Source organism: Sturnus vulgaris, chromosome 5 (assembly GCF_052056855.1).
Source record: "Sturnus vulgaris isolate bStuVul1 chromosome 5, bStuVul1.hap1, whole genome shotgun sequence".
NCBI classification, from domain to species: domain Eukaryota; kingdom Metazoa; phylum Chordata; class Aves; order Passeriformes; family Sturnidae; genus Sturnus; species Sturnus vulgaris.
Genome location: NC_142247.1, coordinates 11477333 through 11496415, shown reverse-complemented (window position 1 = coordinate 11496415; position 19083 = coordinate 11477333). Strand labels below are relative to the sequence as shown.

Here is a 19083-nt window from a genome sequence, read left to right as displayed (position 1 = left end):
GAAAAGGAAAATCAGACCATGTAAGTTTAGACCAACATCAGTTTTTCTTGCATCTTTCCACTTTCCTCTTCTCCTGTAGGCAGACAACAACTTTCAAATTAATATATGGGAGGAACAAACAGGCCCTAGGACAGGTCTGTTCAAAGACTCTGAGTGTCCATAAGGGCTACCTGCAGCCTCCAAGTTGACCTCCAAACATGCCATGAGGTGTTTCAAATCACAAATAACAGGAAATGAGCAGTACATGCATGTGCAGAGGGAGTGATGAACCAGGCCCTGCTCCTGCTTCAGGATGACAAGCAGAGCTGTCCTTTGAACTTGATGAACAAGACCTGCAGCCACATCTCCAGATGACACTGTGCAGGGGACTCCTCTTGTGCTTTTCTTGTCACTGAAGATGACAACAACTGCTTTTCATGTCACACCTCAGTTATCCCTCAGTGTAACAGACTGGCACTCCTTTTTCTCAGCAGCGTGACAATCACTTATGGTGCATCACCTTGACTGTTCAGCAATGATGAATTTTGGGTTTGCTGCTGTTTATTAAACAGCCTAAACTATTCCACTTCTGACCCACCGTAATGGTTACAGATACAGCTGAGCATCAGCCTCAGTGGTGCCACCTTATGAGGAATTTGTACCCAAAACAATTATTCAACAGTCAAAATGAGTGGCTTTCCCTACAAGACCAATTCTAAGCAATGACATTTCTGGGAGTAACTGACAACCCCCTGCCTGTGCTCATGAATTTGACAAGAAAGGCAGACTTTCAAGTATTTTCCTGTTCTAGTCAGTGTTTTACATCTTATGCATTACTGAAAGTTTTTCCTCAACACATTTTCTTCTCCCTGAACACCAAACCCACACTTGAACCAGCTTGTCACAGTCTACAGAGATAAGTAAACAGACTTCTGATCATAGTGGAAGAGGGATGGTGACAACTGCCATCTTATTCTGGGTGGGCCAATTTTCCAGCCTCTGTTACAAAACTGGAGAATGTATAAACTCTAATAAAGGGAACTACACAAGCCTGTGATAATGTCACTAGTAACTTGGTAGCATGACAGAACATCTCTTAATGTTCCTTAAGATCAAGGATCCAACTCTGGCTTTGCATTTTCAAATTATCTGTGTGCCAGCTGTGATATATGTATCTCTAACACAAGATGAGATGTCCCTATTTACAATTTCTTTTAAAGCACTAACAGTGAAAGAGAACTTTTGAGTTGGAATTTTTAAGGCAGTGGTTTTCTTGTAGAGCCCTGGAGATTTCAAGGTAGGGGATTATCACATGTTACAAATCAGAAATCAAGCTCAGAATTACATCCTTTCAAGATAAAAAAGAGAAATTTTAGAAGGTTTACTCTATAAACAGAGTATTCCTCTGATTCTAAAAGCACCTGCTATTAATTCTCTGGATGAAACAACCATGAAGCAGAGAAGTTATATATGAATGCCTTATGCTAATAGTTATTTTTTTAACATTGCATCAACTCATCACATTAACATTATAGTAAAACAAATCTTTTACTTCTTTTAAAATTTAAAAAGGTAAGAAGAAAAATAAGTGGCATTCTCTGACTCAGAAACTACTTGTTCGGAATACTAATTATTTTTGTTATTCCTATTCCACCACATTGTGCATTAATTGCATGACAGCAGTTATGAAGAGAAGCATTAATTCTGGGAACAATCAAACTCGTAGGAAAGGTGAGAAACAAAGTTTGGATGCTGCAACCAAGTCTCCAGTCTCAGGCAGTACACTTACAGCATCCTTGCTCATCAGAGCTGTCACTGCAGTCCAGGTTGTGATCACACTTCTTGCTTTTCCCAATGCACTGCCCACTGGCACAGCGGAACTGATCCGTTAAACACAGCACTGCAAAGAGCCCCCACACCAACAGTCAGTATCAGAAACTTCTCCTCTTAAAAATCATTAAGAAATAAAGACACCAAAGCATATAGTCAGGAGTATCTTGGGATAGCTTGGAGTGCTGCAAGGTTCATTTCTGGAAGTAGCCAGTGGCACACTAAGTCCCTCATGTGAAATATGCAGAGCAAGTGGCTCAGTGTTCTGTTGAGGAGCTGGTACCTAGGCGTAACTGCCTGCTTACAGTACGAGCACTACAAGATCAGGTGATCCTCATTTAAAATAACTCAAGAGGCCATTGACAGAACAGGCACTTATCCCAGGACATTGTTATTACAGTCTTACTATAAGAATCTCCTACCCTAAGCATTTACTGTAATATAAGAGAGAAGAATTAAGTTATGAAAAATAATTCTACCAAACCATGATAATAAAATTGTTTAAGAAAGATAAATGTCCTTCTTAATGTCCTTGTGTTTTTCCTGTAAACCAGAAAACTTCTTGATCACGAGACATCATATTGACTTGATATTATATTTTTAAACTGAAACGAAGGACAGAATATAAAATTGAAGCTTTGCCAGTACACTGAAAAAGTAAAAGGTGCTGCAGGCGAGGTGCTAGTTGCTGCTGTTTCCACATATTCCTGCTTCCTGTTTCTCATAAATTCAGAAATCCTTTTTTGTCTTTGGCTGAATTAAGAAGTTAAACTAAAGTCTTTTCTGATTTGTAATCAACTTGATTACTCTCAGCAACAGGATCACTTTGAAGGTGATAAACAGCCCCTAGTCTGACATCTCCAATTGCTGGAAGACACCTGGGAAGTTAACTTGCACAACACATTTTCAGATGTCAGCATCTCAGCTGGCTAGCAATCACCTTTCAGCACACCAGAATTTCAGCTCTATGTTTTTGTTTGAGCTGGAGGACATATTTTGGAAAGAAATTTAGTCTTGATTTAAAGACATTTCAACAGTCTCCACAAAGAAGGAAAATGCACTGAAAGGCTATAAAGAAGCAGCATCCTTTCAGGCTTACAAGTTGTCCGTACAACTCTTCACTACATCTGCAATAGGGAAAGAATGAGTTTGCTCACATTTTATGATGTGTAGTGGTGGGGCAGTTCAGATTCCACCAGCAAAACCTGTCCTTTCCAAAACGAACTTAGTTCTCATTGTGCTGGCAACAGTACTTCCCTCTGTAAAGATGGCTTAAATACCCTCTTTTGCTGTGCTCTACGGGAAGAAGAGGTCTCCAGAAATCTCCTCTGTCTCTCACTCCCGTTTACTCAGAAAAGCTCATTTGTTCAGGTATTGTAAAATAAACAATCCCAAAACCTTTACTTGGTACAAGGCACACAAAAAGCTGTGACAAGGATTTGCTTCACTTTGTAGTTCACTCCCAGACACTAGGTTTTTAGAGCTTAAAATCATGCCATTTTTGATAGTACTTAAAACGGTATTTAAGCCACTCTGACAGAGATCACTCTTAATTTCCACTTCACAGGTAGCGAAACGAAAGTATGCAGTTAGGAAATAACTTCTGTTTAACAGACCAGTTTAAAAACCAGCAGAACCTCGGATCCTTTCAAATCCTACTCAGCAATAGTGCTCAGTTCTCCCAGTGACAGGTTCATTTCCATCCCACTTGGCAGTATCCTCCTCCCTACCTTCACAGTTCTTCTCGTCCGAGTTGTCCTGACAATTTGCTTCCCCGTTGCAGCGCAGGGCGCTGTCAATGCACTGCCCACTCTCACACTGGAACTGGGTGTCAGAGCACACTGGGCAGTTCTTCTCGTCACTGTGGTCTTCACACTCCGTGAACCCATCGCAGCGCCAGGCCACTGGGATGCAGTCAATCTCACCTGTGAAACAGGTGAACTGCTGAGGGGAGCATGTTGGTGGTTCTTTGAAAATCAAGCAAACAAACAGAAATTAAAAATCCAGGTGAACAAACAGCAGATTGGGACAGGTAAGGACAAGAGCTCAGTTGCTTTCCTATATCAAAGCAGCTTATGAACAATGTGCCACATCATAAGTTCATTTCCACAGTCCCTGCGTTCACAGACACTTTTGCAGACCTTGAGGCCAGTGTGACTGATGCAGGCTCACATCAACGGGGGCTTGACAGATGAAGAACATGAGGAACAGAGAAACATATACACTGAAAACACAATTATTTTCTTCCCTTCCCACTTCAGACTCTCACACCTTTCTCTTAGTAAGACTTCAAGTCAAAGTCATCACAGTCTTCAACTCCCCCTTTCCTGCAACACCACTGTATACACAGCCAATGGCTTACTCTCTTTTTCCTGTTTGACAGTCATTGTATAGAAGATGTTAAAAGGATGTAATTTGCTGCAGATGGATGCACTGTGACTCAGTGTCTAGTTATGTGCCCTTGACAGCTCTATTCAGTCAAAATTCTTTTAAAACAAAAAACTGCTCCATCCAGTCAAGTTCACTACCTCAACACATCTGTTAGCTGTTATTTAACATTTACTACATTAACTGTTAATCTCAGGCAGTAAGTAAGTGTAGATTTTTTCCTTTTTTAAATCCCCCTTTCCTCCCCCGGCTTTTTGGCCTGGTATTAAACTTGCTCTGAGAAAATATCTGGATTATGTTAGCTCTTGTTCCATTGTGAGACCACACGTCGCCTCGATGGCGAGATGATTGCATAATAAATCCATTCAGTCCGGTGGCACAAAGAGATCCAAGCACCAAAGTGCCTGTCCTCTCCCCCATTCCAGCCCCACCCCTGGAGACACCAGGGTGTGGGCTACAGTGGCCATATTGCCGTGGAAGGACGCAACTTGCTTTTCTGGGGAACTGCAGTTCAGAAAGACATGGACAGGGTGAGCTTGGGGAGGACAACAGAGAAGAACAAAACAGCACAGACTGTGCAATGTGCCAGAATGAGAATCTACCACTGCCTGAAAAGGCAGAACATGGTGAGTGACAGCAAAAAGTAATAAAAATCATACAATTAAAGAATCAAGTTGAAATAATTCAACTTAAGTTGAGTCTTAAGTAGAAAGGGTGAACAGAAATCCTTATTCAACACTTAGGAATTTTTTTCCAGTTCCTTACTGATTTGCAATACTTGCAGATTTAGCTGGAGGGTGGAGGCAAAGAGGTGAGTCTGTACAGGTGTGTAAGAGCACCTGGTGCACTGTCACATTCCTTTGGCTCAGAAGCCATCCCTGAAGATGGAGACCCTCCCCAAGGCCGAAGCTAAGAGCCCAGTGACACAGAACTTGGGAAGGACTCACCTCCACAGGACAGTTCATCCTGCAGCAGCACCAGGTGCACAGGGCAAGAGCAGCGTGTGGTGCCGTCCCCCTTCACAATGCAAATGTGAGAGCAGCCACCATTATCTTGAGAGCACGGATGTTGTCCTGGGATTTTTAAAACAAGAAAGACAGGGACTGATGAGAAATCCCCACCTATTTTATGATGTTTCGGTCATTTCTTCATTACCTCCTACCCCCTGGGGAGAGGATTAATGAAAAATGTCTGTTAATGTTGTGTTTTGTTGTGTGTATTTCTCCCTTTACACACATCTATAATTATAATACACATTGCTAACTCTCCATGATCCAAAACTACTCTAAGATTTTATACTAAAACTACTCAAAGCATTTTGCTTCTTGTTTGAGGTAGCAGTAGTTCTCTGCAGCAAATAGTACATTAGTAATACAAAAAGATGTCTTGCATTCCATACCTCATTTTCTCTACCAGACCATTAAAAAAATAAACTTTTCTAATTTATGAATTCTGAAGCTTCCCTGCTGTCTCTGAAACTCAAATTAACATGCTCTAGATAAATATGTCTCTTCATTTTAATGTTTAATAAGGACAACATACTTCTCATGGAACTCCTGACAGATTTGCTGAGATTAATAGCACACAAAACTAGTAGTCTGCACTGATGTTTTAATTAAACATCCCCAGACATTTTTCTACATATTTCTCCAAGGCATGAAGCACAGCCTACTAACCAGGCCTATTTCCTTCAGGATGACAGCAACTCCACTGCTTTAACCATCCACCTCCCACCACTTTAGGCGTGTGTGTGGAAAGGCCTGGTAAACAGAAACGTTTAAAAAGTGCAGCCATGATCAACACAAATTGCTATTTAATACACACTTCCTTTGTGCAATGAAACATTGCTCTTCTGTCAAATCACTTTCAGTATGAAATACCACCACCAAAAATTGTTCACTTTGCCTTCAAGGCAGGCAGTCCATTGAAACACTGACAGCTAGTGACAGGCCCTGAGAGCTATGCTTGCCTAAACAGTGAACACCCAATAGCAATGCACTAGCATGATCCAGAAAGCCCTCTGTTAGGGATAACAGGATGTTTCCACTGTGCCTAGAGACACTCAAATGCCAGGTGCCTGGATGGGACTACCAATCAAGTTGTCATCAGCAACAAAACACGATGCTGGGGTTGTGATAGATTTCCCGTCCGTTGCCAAGTGCCTGAAGGAAACAACCTAACAGCACCAATACCAACTTCTGGCCCCTTCCATCTGCACTGATGTCGATCAGCAACAAGGCACAACAGGCTCGTGTCTCTTGGCTCGAGTCTCACAGGCCCTGTTTGCACCTGCAAGCAGGGATTGCACTCACTGTATTCCTGCAGGTTGAGCTCCTTCACAGCATGGATGTCACTGAGTTGTGCAATACGAGCCTGGACCTTTGTACGTCCTTCTCGACCGGTCATATCAATCTTTTCAATCATCTGCTGCTGCCTGTCAATCCAGTACAGCCAGTTCTCAAATACAGTTAGTCCCACAGGCTGCAAGATATTGGAGTCTTCCAAAACGATCCTGTTAGCACCTGCAGAAGGGAGAGAGTGCTTTGGTTCCACTAGGAAAAACTGAAAAAGTATCATAAACATCTCCTACACTACTCACACCATTATTTTGCACTACATTTCTGCTACTGGGTAAGCCTAATGCAAAAAGGCAATTCTGGGTCCTCTGATACCAGACTAATGCATTTTGCAGACAGATTATCACTTTTTTTTTCTGTTTTCATCAGGAAGAGAGGTTTTGTGCTCAAAAAAACATCTAGTGTATTTAAGAAGCACCTGGAGTGGGGGACTCATCTCTCATGAGCCTTTCCAGTCTCTTATCAATATGATGGAAATCAGTAGTTCTTTTCATTCTTCTTTCCCTTTTTGGAGAGATTAATTGCTTTGTCTTGCCATGCAACAGGGAATAAGAAGATGGATTATTGGCTTCAGCTAACCCATACAAGATAAAATCCAAGTGAAAGCAGGGTAATTAGGACTTTTCACATGAATTATGAGATTAACACTTCTGACTTCCTCATGTTCTTTTCTTTCAGCTACATTACCTTCACTAAGCTATTAGTGCCAAATTGGGAATGCTCTTTTTTCCTAGCAAAGATTTACTTTCCTGAGTTCCTTTAAAAATCACCAGGAGCAGACAAGAGGCCTTACACCTCTGAAGAGTGGTTGTTGATTTTTATGCCAGATTTTCTGGCATTAAATACAGTCAAGAGTGACTGTCACATTTCATGGTTAACTCTCCACATGAACAGAACACAGCCAACAGTTGTTTTGAAGGTATCACTAAAGTCTGTCTGAAGACAGTGAAGACTTTGTAACTCACACAGAAGAAAAATGTTAGTCAAAACCTGAGAGCTCAGGAGGGAGGCTTAATCTATGCTTCCTTTATTTAACATGATGATGAGGTCATTAACAGTCAAATATTCAGTGAGTTGATCAGATTCTGAGCACAAAATTACTTATGAAGCACACGGAATCTGCTTCAGTTTTGAGAAGCTGAAACAGGATCACACAAGTCAAGCTAAAGCTTGAAAATTTACCTCTAAATCCTGGTATTTCTGATATCTGAGCCCACTGCTGTGCTTATTTTCCACTTTTACTACAGCAAACAATAGCTTTACATTGTTCACCCACAGAATGACTTCCAGTATTTTTTGTTCTGTAAAAATATACTGGAATAACTGAATACCAGGGGGAAAAAATCTACCACGTCTCTACCATACCTACAAAAGATAACCTAACAGGACAGAAGACGAAGTGAACTTCTGACTAAGTTCTATCCCTCTCTGCTTTGTTTAGTAGCAAGAAGGGTTTTTTTGCTTGTTGAGAATTTAATCAACATTATGTCAATGATAATGACTTAGAAAAAATTCAGCTGTGAAAAATGTATTTATCTCCTTTTTACTAAATGCAAAGAGAGCTCAGAAGTTAAGTAACCTTCCAAACATTTACCAAGCATTAAAACCTGAAGGAAAACATGGGAATTCAAATCAGCTAGGCTGGGCTCTCACCACCACTTTGGAGCAGCACCAGCAATGATCTGATTAAGCAAAGACGTTGATGAATTCTGAAGGAGGTTATACCCAGACTGATGTAGAAATTAATAGACTGAGTGATGTAAGTCAACCTAAATAACTGCAACCACCTATTAAACCCCAATAACATGACTAAATCTGTCGGGAAAAGGTAAGAAACAGAAACCTGCATCTTGAGAAATAAAGTTAAGCTGAGAATAGGGCAAAACGCAAGGAAGACAGGAAGGAATACAAAAGCTAAGACCTTGACCTACCCAAATGGAGTCTGTACATGCCCCGCTCTGCCATGCCCACATCAATCAGCATGGCATTTTGCAGTATATTCCTAAAGCTCTGAAGCTTAATATTTTCACTCCCTTAATGTCTTAATCTTTCTTTTTAATATTTGTGACCAAGTGTAACTGACTATTTCTGACTAAACTGAGACACTAAAATCCCCTCTTCCATAAACCAACAATGAAACCCGAAGCTGACTCATCAGGGTGCTAGTCTCCTTTATTGGGGATGTCAGATGAAAGGGAGACATGATTAAGAGGAGCTTTGTCTCCTGGCATCACCATTCCCTTTCCAGCAATACCTTTTACAAAAAGACTTAAAACCAACCAAATAAATGCAAAAATCAGGACACACCCGTATTTCATTCTATTTCCAAATAAAAATTACTTAATTCCAGAATCATTAGACATTTCCAAATCACACTAATTATTCTGGAATAGAAGAACTAATTTCCAAATAGTTTCCATGGCAGGGAGCTATTTCCAGTCATCTTTTCATAAACAACCCCTTAATCATGTGAAGAATCTGGTTAACTTCAATAGGATCTCCCATTTGGGCAGAATAACCAAGTCCTAACTGCATGCCTGAAGGACAGGGAGGAAAAGAAGGACTACATCACATAAAAGGCATCCTAACTGTCCTTGTCTTTATGGGTACTGGCATCTACAAAATTGACAAAACGAGAGACTGTTTTTAAGAAGCTAGCATGCAGAAAAATTACTCTGCTGGTCAAAAGAGCTTATTAATCAGCATTCCTAAGCACAGGAATGCATCTCAGCAGTTAGCAATTTATCGTGGTGATTATAGCAATCCATTTGTGGTGCAAATGCCATAAAGCAAGAGAGGTTTTGGAACAGTTTTTCTTTGTGCTCTTCGAAATATGGTGAGCTTTTACTACACGACATTGGTGATCCAACAGCCACATCTTTAAGGAGAAAAAAAAAAGCACAATCATTAAACCTAGGCTGAATTAGAATTTAGACCCATCTCCTTGTCCGGCTTCCTAATTTCAGGCAGATAACAGACAAAGAGAGAAATAAAGCCCGTGTAATATTCTCCTGCCTGTTACTCTACTCATGCAAACTCTGGATCTGGGACAGCTTGGAATGTACCGAGCAACACCACAGCACTTTTTTCTTGTTCTTTAATAATTCACTAACTCAGGTTGTATCTTACATTTTAAAACAGTAAACACTCAGGATATCACAGTTCAGTAGTGACCCTGAATCTTCTTCCAGTGCCACACCACTGAAAAAAATTACTATCTTTCTAAGTTTTAATTCCAACCATCTAGGAAAAACAAAATGTTTTCCAAACCAAAAGCTTATTCTAAGAATTTAACAAAAGGCTGAAAATCCGAGTGGTGTCAACAGGATTACATGCTGCTACTTTGAATGAAGGTATCATGTCATAAATGGAAGACATTACCACAAACACTACTGCAAGCTGTCATAACTCCTGTTATGTTTTCAACTCTCACTTCCAGCAACAACATCCAGCCCAATCTGTATCACAAATTAGTACTGATGCTGCATGAGGCAGCTGACCTCATCCAGCAGTTTGCTGGATTAGGCCAGTAAATGAAAGACATTTGTCTGTCTCTCCCAATCTGGAACATTGATTTTCCCTTCTTCTCTTGCTCCACTTCTGGTTGCTTGCTGGACTTCTTCCTGAACCGATGCAGCTTTCCAAGCCAAGAGAACACTATTGTCTATTTGTCTTTTTCTGTATAGTGTTATTAGGTTATTCTTAAATGGGCTGAATGAACTCATAAAGGAGGTCAGACAAGCAGCATAACCAATCTTGGGGAGCAGGCAAAGAGAATTCCACAGATGGAAGAGAGAGGGTTTTGTCTTTTGAGGACAGAGATGTTAGATCTTCTCTATCCTTCTCACATCTTTTCAGCCCAAATGACAGGTACATAAGTAACCTGGACACCTGCTGATTCAACTCTGCAGGACACATTTTTCCACTAACAGGGAACTTTCCTGTGATTGACAGATTGCTGCACCAAAAGCAATGCCTTTAAAAACAATCCTTTCTCTCCCCTTTCCAAAACTGCTGCTATTTATTCATCAACTTTGGGAAACCCCACAAAGGTTTTGCAGTGAGAAACCAAAGTAAATAGCATGTGTAGCAATTAATAATGCAAATCATAGAGTCATGAAACTGTAAAGACATGCTGCATGAATCATGCACATTCCCTGGCTGGGAATTCAGGCAGTGATTAGAATCATAGTACAGACTGTTTATAGTAGGAAGGAAAAGATGACACCTTTCTCCACATGCCCCCACACCCACACCAAACAAATGAATCACTGAATTAAGGTGCTACTCTACCTGAAAGGTCACTGCTTTCAATTCTGCGCAGATCTGAGTCAGCCCAGAACAACTTGCCCAGCTGGCTGTCAATAGCTAAGGCAATGGGCTTGCTCAAACCACTGAAAAAAAGGACTTCTCGCTCAGTTCCATCCAATGCTGCTCTCTCAATTTTAGGAGATCTCTCCTGGAGGTTGGTGAAATACATGTATCTGGAACAGGAATGATTAGAGGAAAAAAAAAGGTTTATTTGATCTTTCCACATTTTTGCTATAAATCCAAGACATCGTAACAAATGTCAAAGTTGTTTTTCATTCTGACAAACAGAAAACAAGCTGCATCAAGAAAACAACTTGCTTCTTAAAACCCTGGGCCTGAATTTCCCCACATACCCTTTCTCTGGATTCACCACAATGGCTCTGGGCCTATCCTGGTCCCCCTTGAGCACCACTCCCATGGCTCTGCCATCCAGGCGAGTCACGTTGATGACGTTGGTGGCCTCGCAGGTCCAGTAGATGTAGCGGCTGTAGATGTCAATGCTCAGGTCATAGGGCTGCATATCCAGGTTCTGATTGGGAACTGGACTAGTCACAACAGTGAGGCTCTGCAAAGGAAAGAGAAACAATACACAAAACATTTAATCTTAATCTAATGTGAATAACTTTATTTGCTATGGATGCACCATGTCTAACTAGTGCTCAGAAAAAGGGGACAGCCAAAACATTAGCATAAAGTAAGGAGAGACCCAGGTTCTGTTGCCACACAAACACCTTTGTTAAGACAGAGACACTTAGCCCTGATGGTTTGCTGTAACGGCAATCACACAAGCTGACTGCAGCTTGTAAGACTTTGCAAGTTTGACCAGTAAGTCCAAACTGTCTGTCTTCAAAGTCTAGGGTCGGCTTCTGTATTTCCTCTACTTTTTTGACTCCAGAGTTCAATTTGGATAGACCCAAACCCAGCATATTTTACACTCTACAATAGAAACATACCACCACTAATTCCCAAATCTGCAGTTGAGCAGATAAAAACACAGGCAAAGTGAGGCCAGACAGCACTTGGAATGCTTGCCTCGTTCTTCTCCACCACTGCTGCCATCTCAGTTGGAGGACATGAGGGTGGTTAATAAATGAAAGGCAGCTCTGCCAAAGATGGAAAGGACATCAGCTAGTGTGCAACACTGACTTCAGAGCATTTCCAGCTAACACCTTACTAGTTCAAGGTCTTGTCTTCTACCGGTCTAGACTTCTGGAGCTGGCATGCCTTTTTCTTCTATTTTAATTATTATTACCTTTAGAAAGAACCTCATAATCATCTTTCATAGACTTTTCTAAAATTCTGAAGAGGAATAATAAATCACTAAACATGGCCTACATACACATTTTGGAAGCCATGCTTATGAAGAGTAGCCTCTAACCTCCCATCCCCAAATTAAACTTCACCAGAAAGTTTGCCTAACTTTATTTGGCTTCTCACCTCTATGAAATGGTGTGCCTGCATGTCTTCCATTTGTTTATTCTGCTAAAGCTGGCAAAAACACATGACTTTGACTAGTTTTGGCTATTATTTAGATATTCCAAAATTAAAAGCATTGCTAAATTAAGAGTAGAGGCTGAAGGGCATACAGCAGGATCCAACTACCACCACACCCACCACCAGAAACCACACTCTTAAAATTCAACTGAATATAGCACCTCTCTTGTGTTGTGTTGCTCATCTTAGTCTCTTACTCCTCCCACATTCAAACAATCAGGAAGAAAAGATCTATTTTAAAATGCAAAATTGAATAAGCAGTCACTGGTTGCAGTTAACCTCACTAAACCTGCATATTGGGTTTGTATGGCCAGGTTTTGGTAGTGGTGGGGGAGAGTGGGCTACAGGGATGGGTTCTCTGAGAAGGTGCTGCAAGCTTCACCCATGCCCAGCAGAGCCAACACGACCGAATTCAGGATGGTCCCACCAATTGGCCAAGGCTGGGCCAATCAGGGATGGTGGTAACACGTCTGGGATAACATATTTAAGAGAAAAAAAGTTACTGGGCAGAAGCAATTGCAGTAAGAGAAGAGTGGAGTGAGAATATGCAGACACCAAGGGCAGTGAGGAAGGAGGGGCAGGATCTGCTCCTGCAGCCCATGGAGGGCACGGGGGTGCAGAGATCCAGTGCAGCCCCCAGAGGAGCCCTTGCTGGAGCAGGGGGAGCCCAAAGGAAACCCCATAGAGAGAAGAACCCACACTGGAGTAGGTTTCCTGGTAGAATGTGTGACTCTGTGAGGGATCCACGCTGCAGCAGCCTGTTCCTGAGGGACTGTGCCCCATGGGAGGGACTCACACTGGAGCAGTTCATGAAGAAATGTAGCCTGTAGAAAGGACTCGTTTTGGAGGGAGAAGCTCATGGAAGACTATTTCTGGTGGGGGTGACGCCACACCGGAGCAGGGAAAAGACCCCTGTCCATGAGGAGAAAACAGTGGCAGAACAAAGTGTGATGGACTGTAACCCCTTATCCCAACTCATGAGCCTTTTGCTGTACCTTGTCTCCCCTGCCCAGTTGAGGAGAGCAGTGACAGGGTGGTTTGGGTGGGTGTCTGGCCTCCAGCCTGCATTGAACCACCACAGCCTGCATTAACTCTTGCCTTCTACCCTACCCTACTTTTTCTGTATTTTCCAGTCAAATACATTTTCCCAAGCTTGCTACATCTTTTACAGGTTCAGTCTAGTCACTCCGTGCCCTGGTAATTTAAAACTCTCTTCCTATCTGCTCTAGAACCTGGGAGGCTTCAGACACAGAGGTGTGCTCACATAGTTCCAGCCTCCTCGTTTCAGAGGATCTACCTCTGCACTCTGCTCACATACCTTTGTCACACCCCCTGTTTCTCCCAAGAACTTTCCCTTCTGTTTCATATCTCAAATATGGGTTTCAAACAGATTCCAGACAAACGACAGTGTTGAGCAAATAATGTATTGGGAATAACAGTATCCTTAAGCTGGCCTTGATTTTCCATTTATTGTTTAATTTATTGCTGCACCTCCTAGATTTTCTGACTGAGGACTCCAGAAAACTCCAGACACCGTTTGTTTTGCCAAGGGACAGTAACCTACGGGGAAATCTGTGCCTCTAAATTATCCCCATACAACCAGTGATTGTTTGGCACAGGTTGATGCCAAAATTCCAGCAATTCCACCCCCTCAGGGTACCTGGCTGCCATCTTCCTGTGCCTTGCGGATGATGTTCTGCCGAGAGTCGATCCAGTAGAGCTGCTTATCCAGGGGGTCGTAGTCAATGGCTCGGACATTCCGGAGGCTGTGGATGGGCAGTATGATATCGGGGCTCTGCTGCTCATCGATCACCATGCGATTAATCGCGTTCTTCTGACTGAACAACAGAAAGGTGGTAGGAGCTGGATAGGTTAAAAAAAGGAAAGGAGTTGAAACGGTTACATTTGGGCATTTTTATGTTTAAGAAAGACAACTATAATCCATAACCAGACATTTATTTCTTTCCTTTTTTCCCTCTTGCCTTGCCAAGAGCAAACAAAAATCAAAACATAACAATCCCCACCTCTGATGACTATGAAAAGCCTTTCAAATGACCTCTTTTCACTATAAATGTCTGTGTGTGGATGTGACAGGCAAAGATAAGATTTTTTAAGTGGCAGGACTAGTGAATGTGAAGATTTCTATCAACTGTCCATTTTTTTTCTAAAGGGTTCTCAGGGAAATGCAGCTCCACTATTTTCAGGTTGAACCCTTTGCTAGGTGTACTTCTACTTGCAGAGGAAGGAGAGAAAAAGCCAGCACTGGTTCCTTATTTAGACATTTCAGGGAAAAAAGACTGACAGTGGTTCAGTCCTGTTCCAACAAATCCTCTTTCTGCCTGTACTGGAATGAAACAACTAATTCACAGGAAATGTTCTTAACTGTGTGTGGGGCTCTGTTTTTGGAAAAAAATGTATTTGCTCTTCTCAAATCTATGTATCTTTACTGTTTCTAGGTGGTTATCTGGGAATGACATCCTGCAATGAAAAGAAGAAATCTGATATTCTGCCCAGCAAAAATTTCCTGGATAAATGTTTGCTCTTTGTATTTAGAAATAGCATCAAAGAGCAGAAAGTAAGATTTCAACACCTTGTACAGCTGTAGTTTACCAGCTGTACATTACAGTAAGTGCACAAAGCATTTAATACATAATTGGAAAAAAAAAAATCTCTGTATTACATAACTGGGTCAGAAATCAGAGAAGGCCATGAAAGTATTTTCCTTTTTCAGAGCGTTTTTTTCAATAATGCTCTACTTGAAGCCACTGCTGTACAAGATGGCACAAGAGCCAATTGCCAGAAATGCAGCTTGAAGGCTCCCTGAAGTTTGTATAATCAATTCTCTACAGCCCAAGTCGGGAGAGAGATTAGCAGTGGGACACTGCATTCATTTACCAGCCTGTAAAACAGGTAAGGCAGCACCTAGGAAGGGGGAGGAAGCAAAAGTCTCCTAGAGAACATCATCACCTTGCTTTATTATCTTAGCATATGCTTTGAACTGCTATTCTTACTGCTGGGAAAAAAAAAGGCAGGGAGGAGTTTCCCTGGAAACCAACACTGTCCTAGCATCCTATAACAATCAGGCCTAATTGCAAGGTATTTTCGCTTTTTGAAAAACCTGTATTTTCCCTCCAAGCACTTCTCCAATAATTTAAGCTGCCTTCTACTTAGCTCTAAACTGTAGAAGAAAGCACAAAAAATAAAGCAAAGACAAGTTTATATGAATGTGCATAGCAGAAGAATGGATTCAGAAACATCAGAATTCTTACCAAGAAGTTATGATAGAAACGGAAAAGCAAAAAAAGTAAAACAATACAGGTAAACATATAAGCACCTAAAATTATTTCTGCTTTTCCCCAAAGACACCCTCTCATTTTCCAAGACTGCCTGGCTTACAACTTTGAATTGATGGCTCATTATAAAAAGCAACAGCAGAATTTCTCCCCTTGAGACTCCACATCTCTGAAACAGTACCAATTTCAGAAATCCCTTTCCAGTTTTCATCATTCTCCCTCCCAATAGTCACATATTTTGACTGCATTTTTGGCAGCAGGCAAATGGAGTGCATTGAGCATGTCTCTTGTGTAACCCTGCCTTCCAACTTCATGACATGTGGTAGGTCCGAAGAGATTTCACCCTAGCATAATTAAAAAAACCTATGCATGCATGAGCAGGGTATTCCAGAAGGAAGGACCTCTGGACAGGGCCTGGACTAATAATGTTCAGGAGGCACATAAGCAAGTAATACAGGCAAAAGAAAGTTAAAACAATTCATGCTCCTATTACAGTGTCCAAAAAAGGGAATTAAATTATACGCGGAGGCCTAAATCTCCAATTACCTACAAATGAGAAGCTGGAAAGTTCCCAGATTTGAATATGGCAGAGGAAAACTCCTGATACCACACAAAGAGCTCTGAACTGTACCATGGGGAAATGGCTCTATTTGCTCACAATGTATTTCCTATATTTTGCTCCTTGCTTTGTTTCTGGGAGCATTTTCACAAGAAAAACATGACCTTTGATCATTCTGCTACCTTTTCTCCACTGGAAGTGAGATTCCTCCACCTAGAAGATCACAGTCACTATCAGAGAGGTGCCAGCTAACTTGCATGAAACACATGAGAATACCAGGGTGCAAGAATCCAGCTGTCATGCAAGGGGCCATTGTAATAAAATAGGAGAGGAGAAGTACAGAACACATGGGGGGGAGTAGAAAAGCACAGTTTTTTTGAAAAGCAGAGTTTTCAAAAAATGCCATGAGGTGGCATTTGTGGAACAATCTGCCCAGCTTTGGCTTTAAGACAACAGTTGGATGTCTCTACTCATGCATAATGTGGATGAGATACAATCTGTCTCTCTGTACCACGAATCTCTTCACCCACTGACTAATGTGAATGACACCAGTGGAAATCAGCCATCCAGAGCTGCTGCCAAAATTATGAGAGCTTCACTGGCAGCCAGTTATTGAGAGATGGATAAATTATTTGGTTAGAAACTAATTACACAGCCTGACGGGCCTTGCGGTTTGTATTCTGCACAACAATAAAGAAAAATGGGGCTTGGCTGCACTGAGATCAGGAACCAGACTGCTGGGGAAGCCATGGATCCCAACCCATCCTCACTGAGGAAAAACACTTGTAGAGGTCTGAGAGTGGCCAACCTCAGCATCTCATCAGCCAGCAAACACAGCTACTACAGAATCAAATCCTGGCCCCATAAAAGCTGCACAAAGTCTAGAATCCAGACTGAAGTATCACATATCCTTTATGCCAGGCAAGACTAGAAATACGTAAGCAGATAAATAAACAAGCAAGTAAGCACTTGAAGAGGGTCTGACAGAGACAAAGAACCAAAACATTTTTAGCTTTCATGTTTACACAGATGTAGCTGAGCCACTGGAAAAAAATCAGTAACAGTCATTCTTATTTAATTAAGATACTGGTATATTGCAAGACTATTTTCTTTCCTTTTTTTTTTTTTTTTCTTTCAACATCCTATGTTATCTTAAAACTCAGTAAGATATTACTACTGGAAAACTGTAAAACTCTTCTTTCCTCCGAGTACAATGCTGGCATCAGTTACTAGACACAGGCCCTCCTGCATTTCCTTTCTATTCCTTACGGCTTACCACTGCAGGTCCTGTTGTCAGAGTTCAAGGAATAGTGAGCTGGACAGCCACAGACAAACCCTCCCACGGGGACTGCCAGGCACAGGTGAGAGCAGTGACCATTGCTGGAGGCACACTCGTTCCAGCCTGCCTGCCTGGAGGAGTGGAAGACCAGGATGTCCATAACATAATCCAGGTGCCCCTGGATGATGGTTCGGTTCTGGCCACTGGTCTTGTTGGCTCGTTCGATGCTGCGCCGGCTCCAGTCTGTCCAGTAAATGTAATCCTGGTACTGGGTCAGGCCGAAGGGGTGAGGCAAATCATCAGCTATGATCTCACGGTCAAGGCCTGGGTCCAAGAATGAGGGAGAGAAAAAGCAGAGTTACAGGGGCACAAGCAGTATACTGCTGAACATGTCCCCTGCCCAGAGAGGTTGCCATGCAATTACTTTAGTTACTATTTCATCATTACAAGAATAAATTGCAGAGTAATGTACAGTAGTCAAAAGGAATCTCAGAGCCTAGCACAGAAATGTGCTAATCCTCCTTGCCATTCACAGAAAAAAAAATGTAGTTTACTGAAGAAAAAGTTTCAGTTTTGAAAATTATCAGGGTTCTCAGAAAGATTCTGTCCTTTCCCTCCTTCCCAAAACTGACAGGATGCCTTTCAATTTAATGCAGGATCCTGACACTGTATTTCCAGTTGAGCATCTCTTGCACCACACTTTTCCCACTGCTTATAAAAAGAAAATTGTCATGAGCTTAATTAAATACTACATTGCATTATGAGAAAAATTAAATGTACAAGGCTAAACTAACCTGCCTCTGGAATGTCACAACAGGAAGGACCAGCCAGAAAGTCAGGACAGGAAACAGCTAATTGTGTATACCATGGAAATGTTAAGAGATCTTAAGGAGCAGGACACAGCAGGGGGAAATTATTTCAACCGTATTTTATCAACCACTTCATTACCATGGCACCTCCCGCTGTGCAGTCACACAAAATGAACGGGAGATTATGAAGCAAAAAGTCATTCCTTCTTTGCACACAGAAGTCAAAGATGCACAGACCCACACTCTGCTGCCATCAGCCACAGGGAAAAAGAAGCTCTAGGGCCATGTCCAGTTCCACGTTTCACAGGGATACATGAAGCAGACCTCCACAGCACACCAAAATACATGAGAAGCTGAAGAAAAGCTTTTCCATCACGCATAATTACCATACTGCATTTTCCTGTTTTGATCTTTTTCTAGCTTTGTTCCACTACTGCTGTTTAAAGCAGACTAACTCCTTTAGCCTTAAATACTGGCTAATTATTAATGCTTAAATATTGGCTATTGTTATTACTAATCTGAATAATTTAGCATACAACAAGGCAGTTCACTCCTATGGATGCGGAGAAGTTAAAAGGTATTGTGCCAATTTGAGAGGGCCTAGGTCCTCCACACAGTACTCTGGGACAGTGAAAAAGTAGAATATTCCACTTCCATTTAGCTGCAATTACCAGCTTATAAAATCATCACAGACCCCAGCACAAGAGAACTCTCCTGCTGATAAGCACTAACCAGGAAAAGGTCCTTAACATGCAGAATACGGGGTGGGGTAAATGCCTGAGGA

At 41.7% G+C, this 19083-nt stretch overlaps 1 protein-coding gene across 2 annotated transcripts in view; it reads right to left on the bottom strand.

Moving 5' to 3' along the window:
* LRP6 (LDL receptor related protein 6) overlaps nucleotides 1-19083 on the bottom strand; it is a 120846-nt gene that overhangs the window by 10529 nt on the left and 91234 nt on the right. Inside the window, exons 12-19 of one of the 2 annotated variants that reach the window (XM_014880590.2) lie at nucleotides 17488-17814; nucleotides 14020-14222; nucleotides 11219-11430; nucleotides 10848-11038; nucleotides 6510-6719; nucleotides 5145-5270; nucleotides 3540-3776; nucleotides 1769-1879 (exon numbers count right to left, since the gene is read on the bottom strand). In XM_014880590.2, the coding sequence (XP_014736076.2) occupies nucleotides 1769-1879; nucleotides 3540-3776; nucleotides 5145-5270; nucleotides 6510-6719; nucleotides 10848-11038; nucleotides 11219-11430; nucleotides 14020-14222; nucleotides 17488-17814 (1617 nt within the window). The remainder of the gene's footprint in view (nucleotides 1-1768; nucleotides 1880-3539; nucleotides 3777-5144; nucleotides 5271-6509; nucleotides 6720-10847; nucleotides 11039-11218; nucleotides 11431-14019; nucleotides 14223-17487; nucleotides 17815-19083) is intronic. The other variant, XM_014880600.2, reaches the window with a different exon arrangement.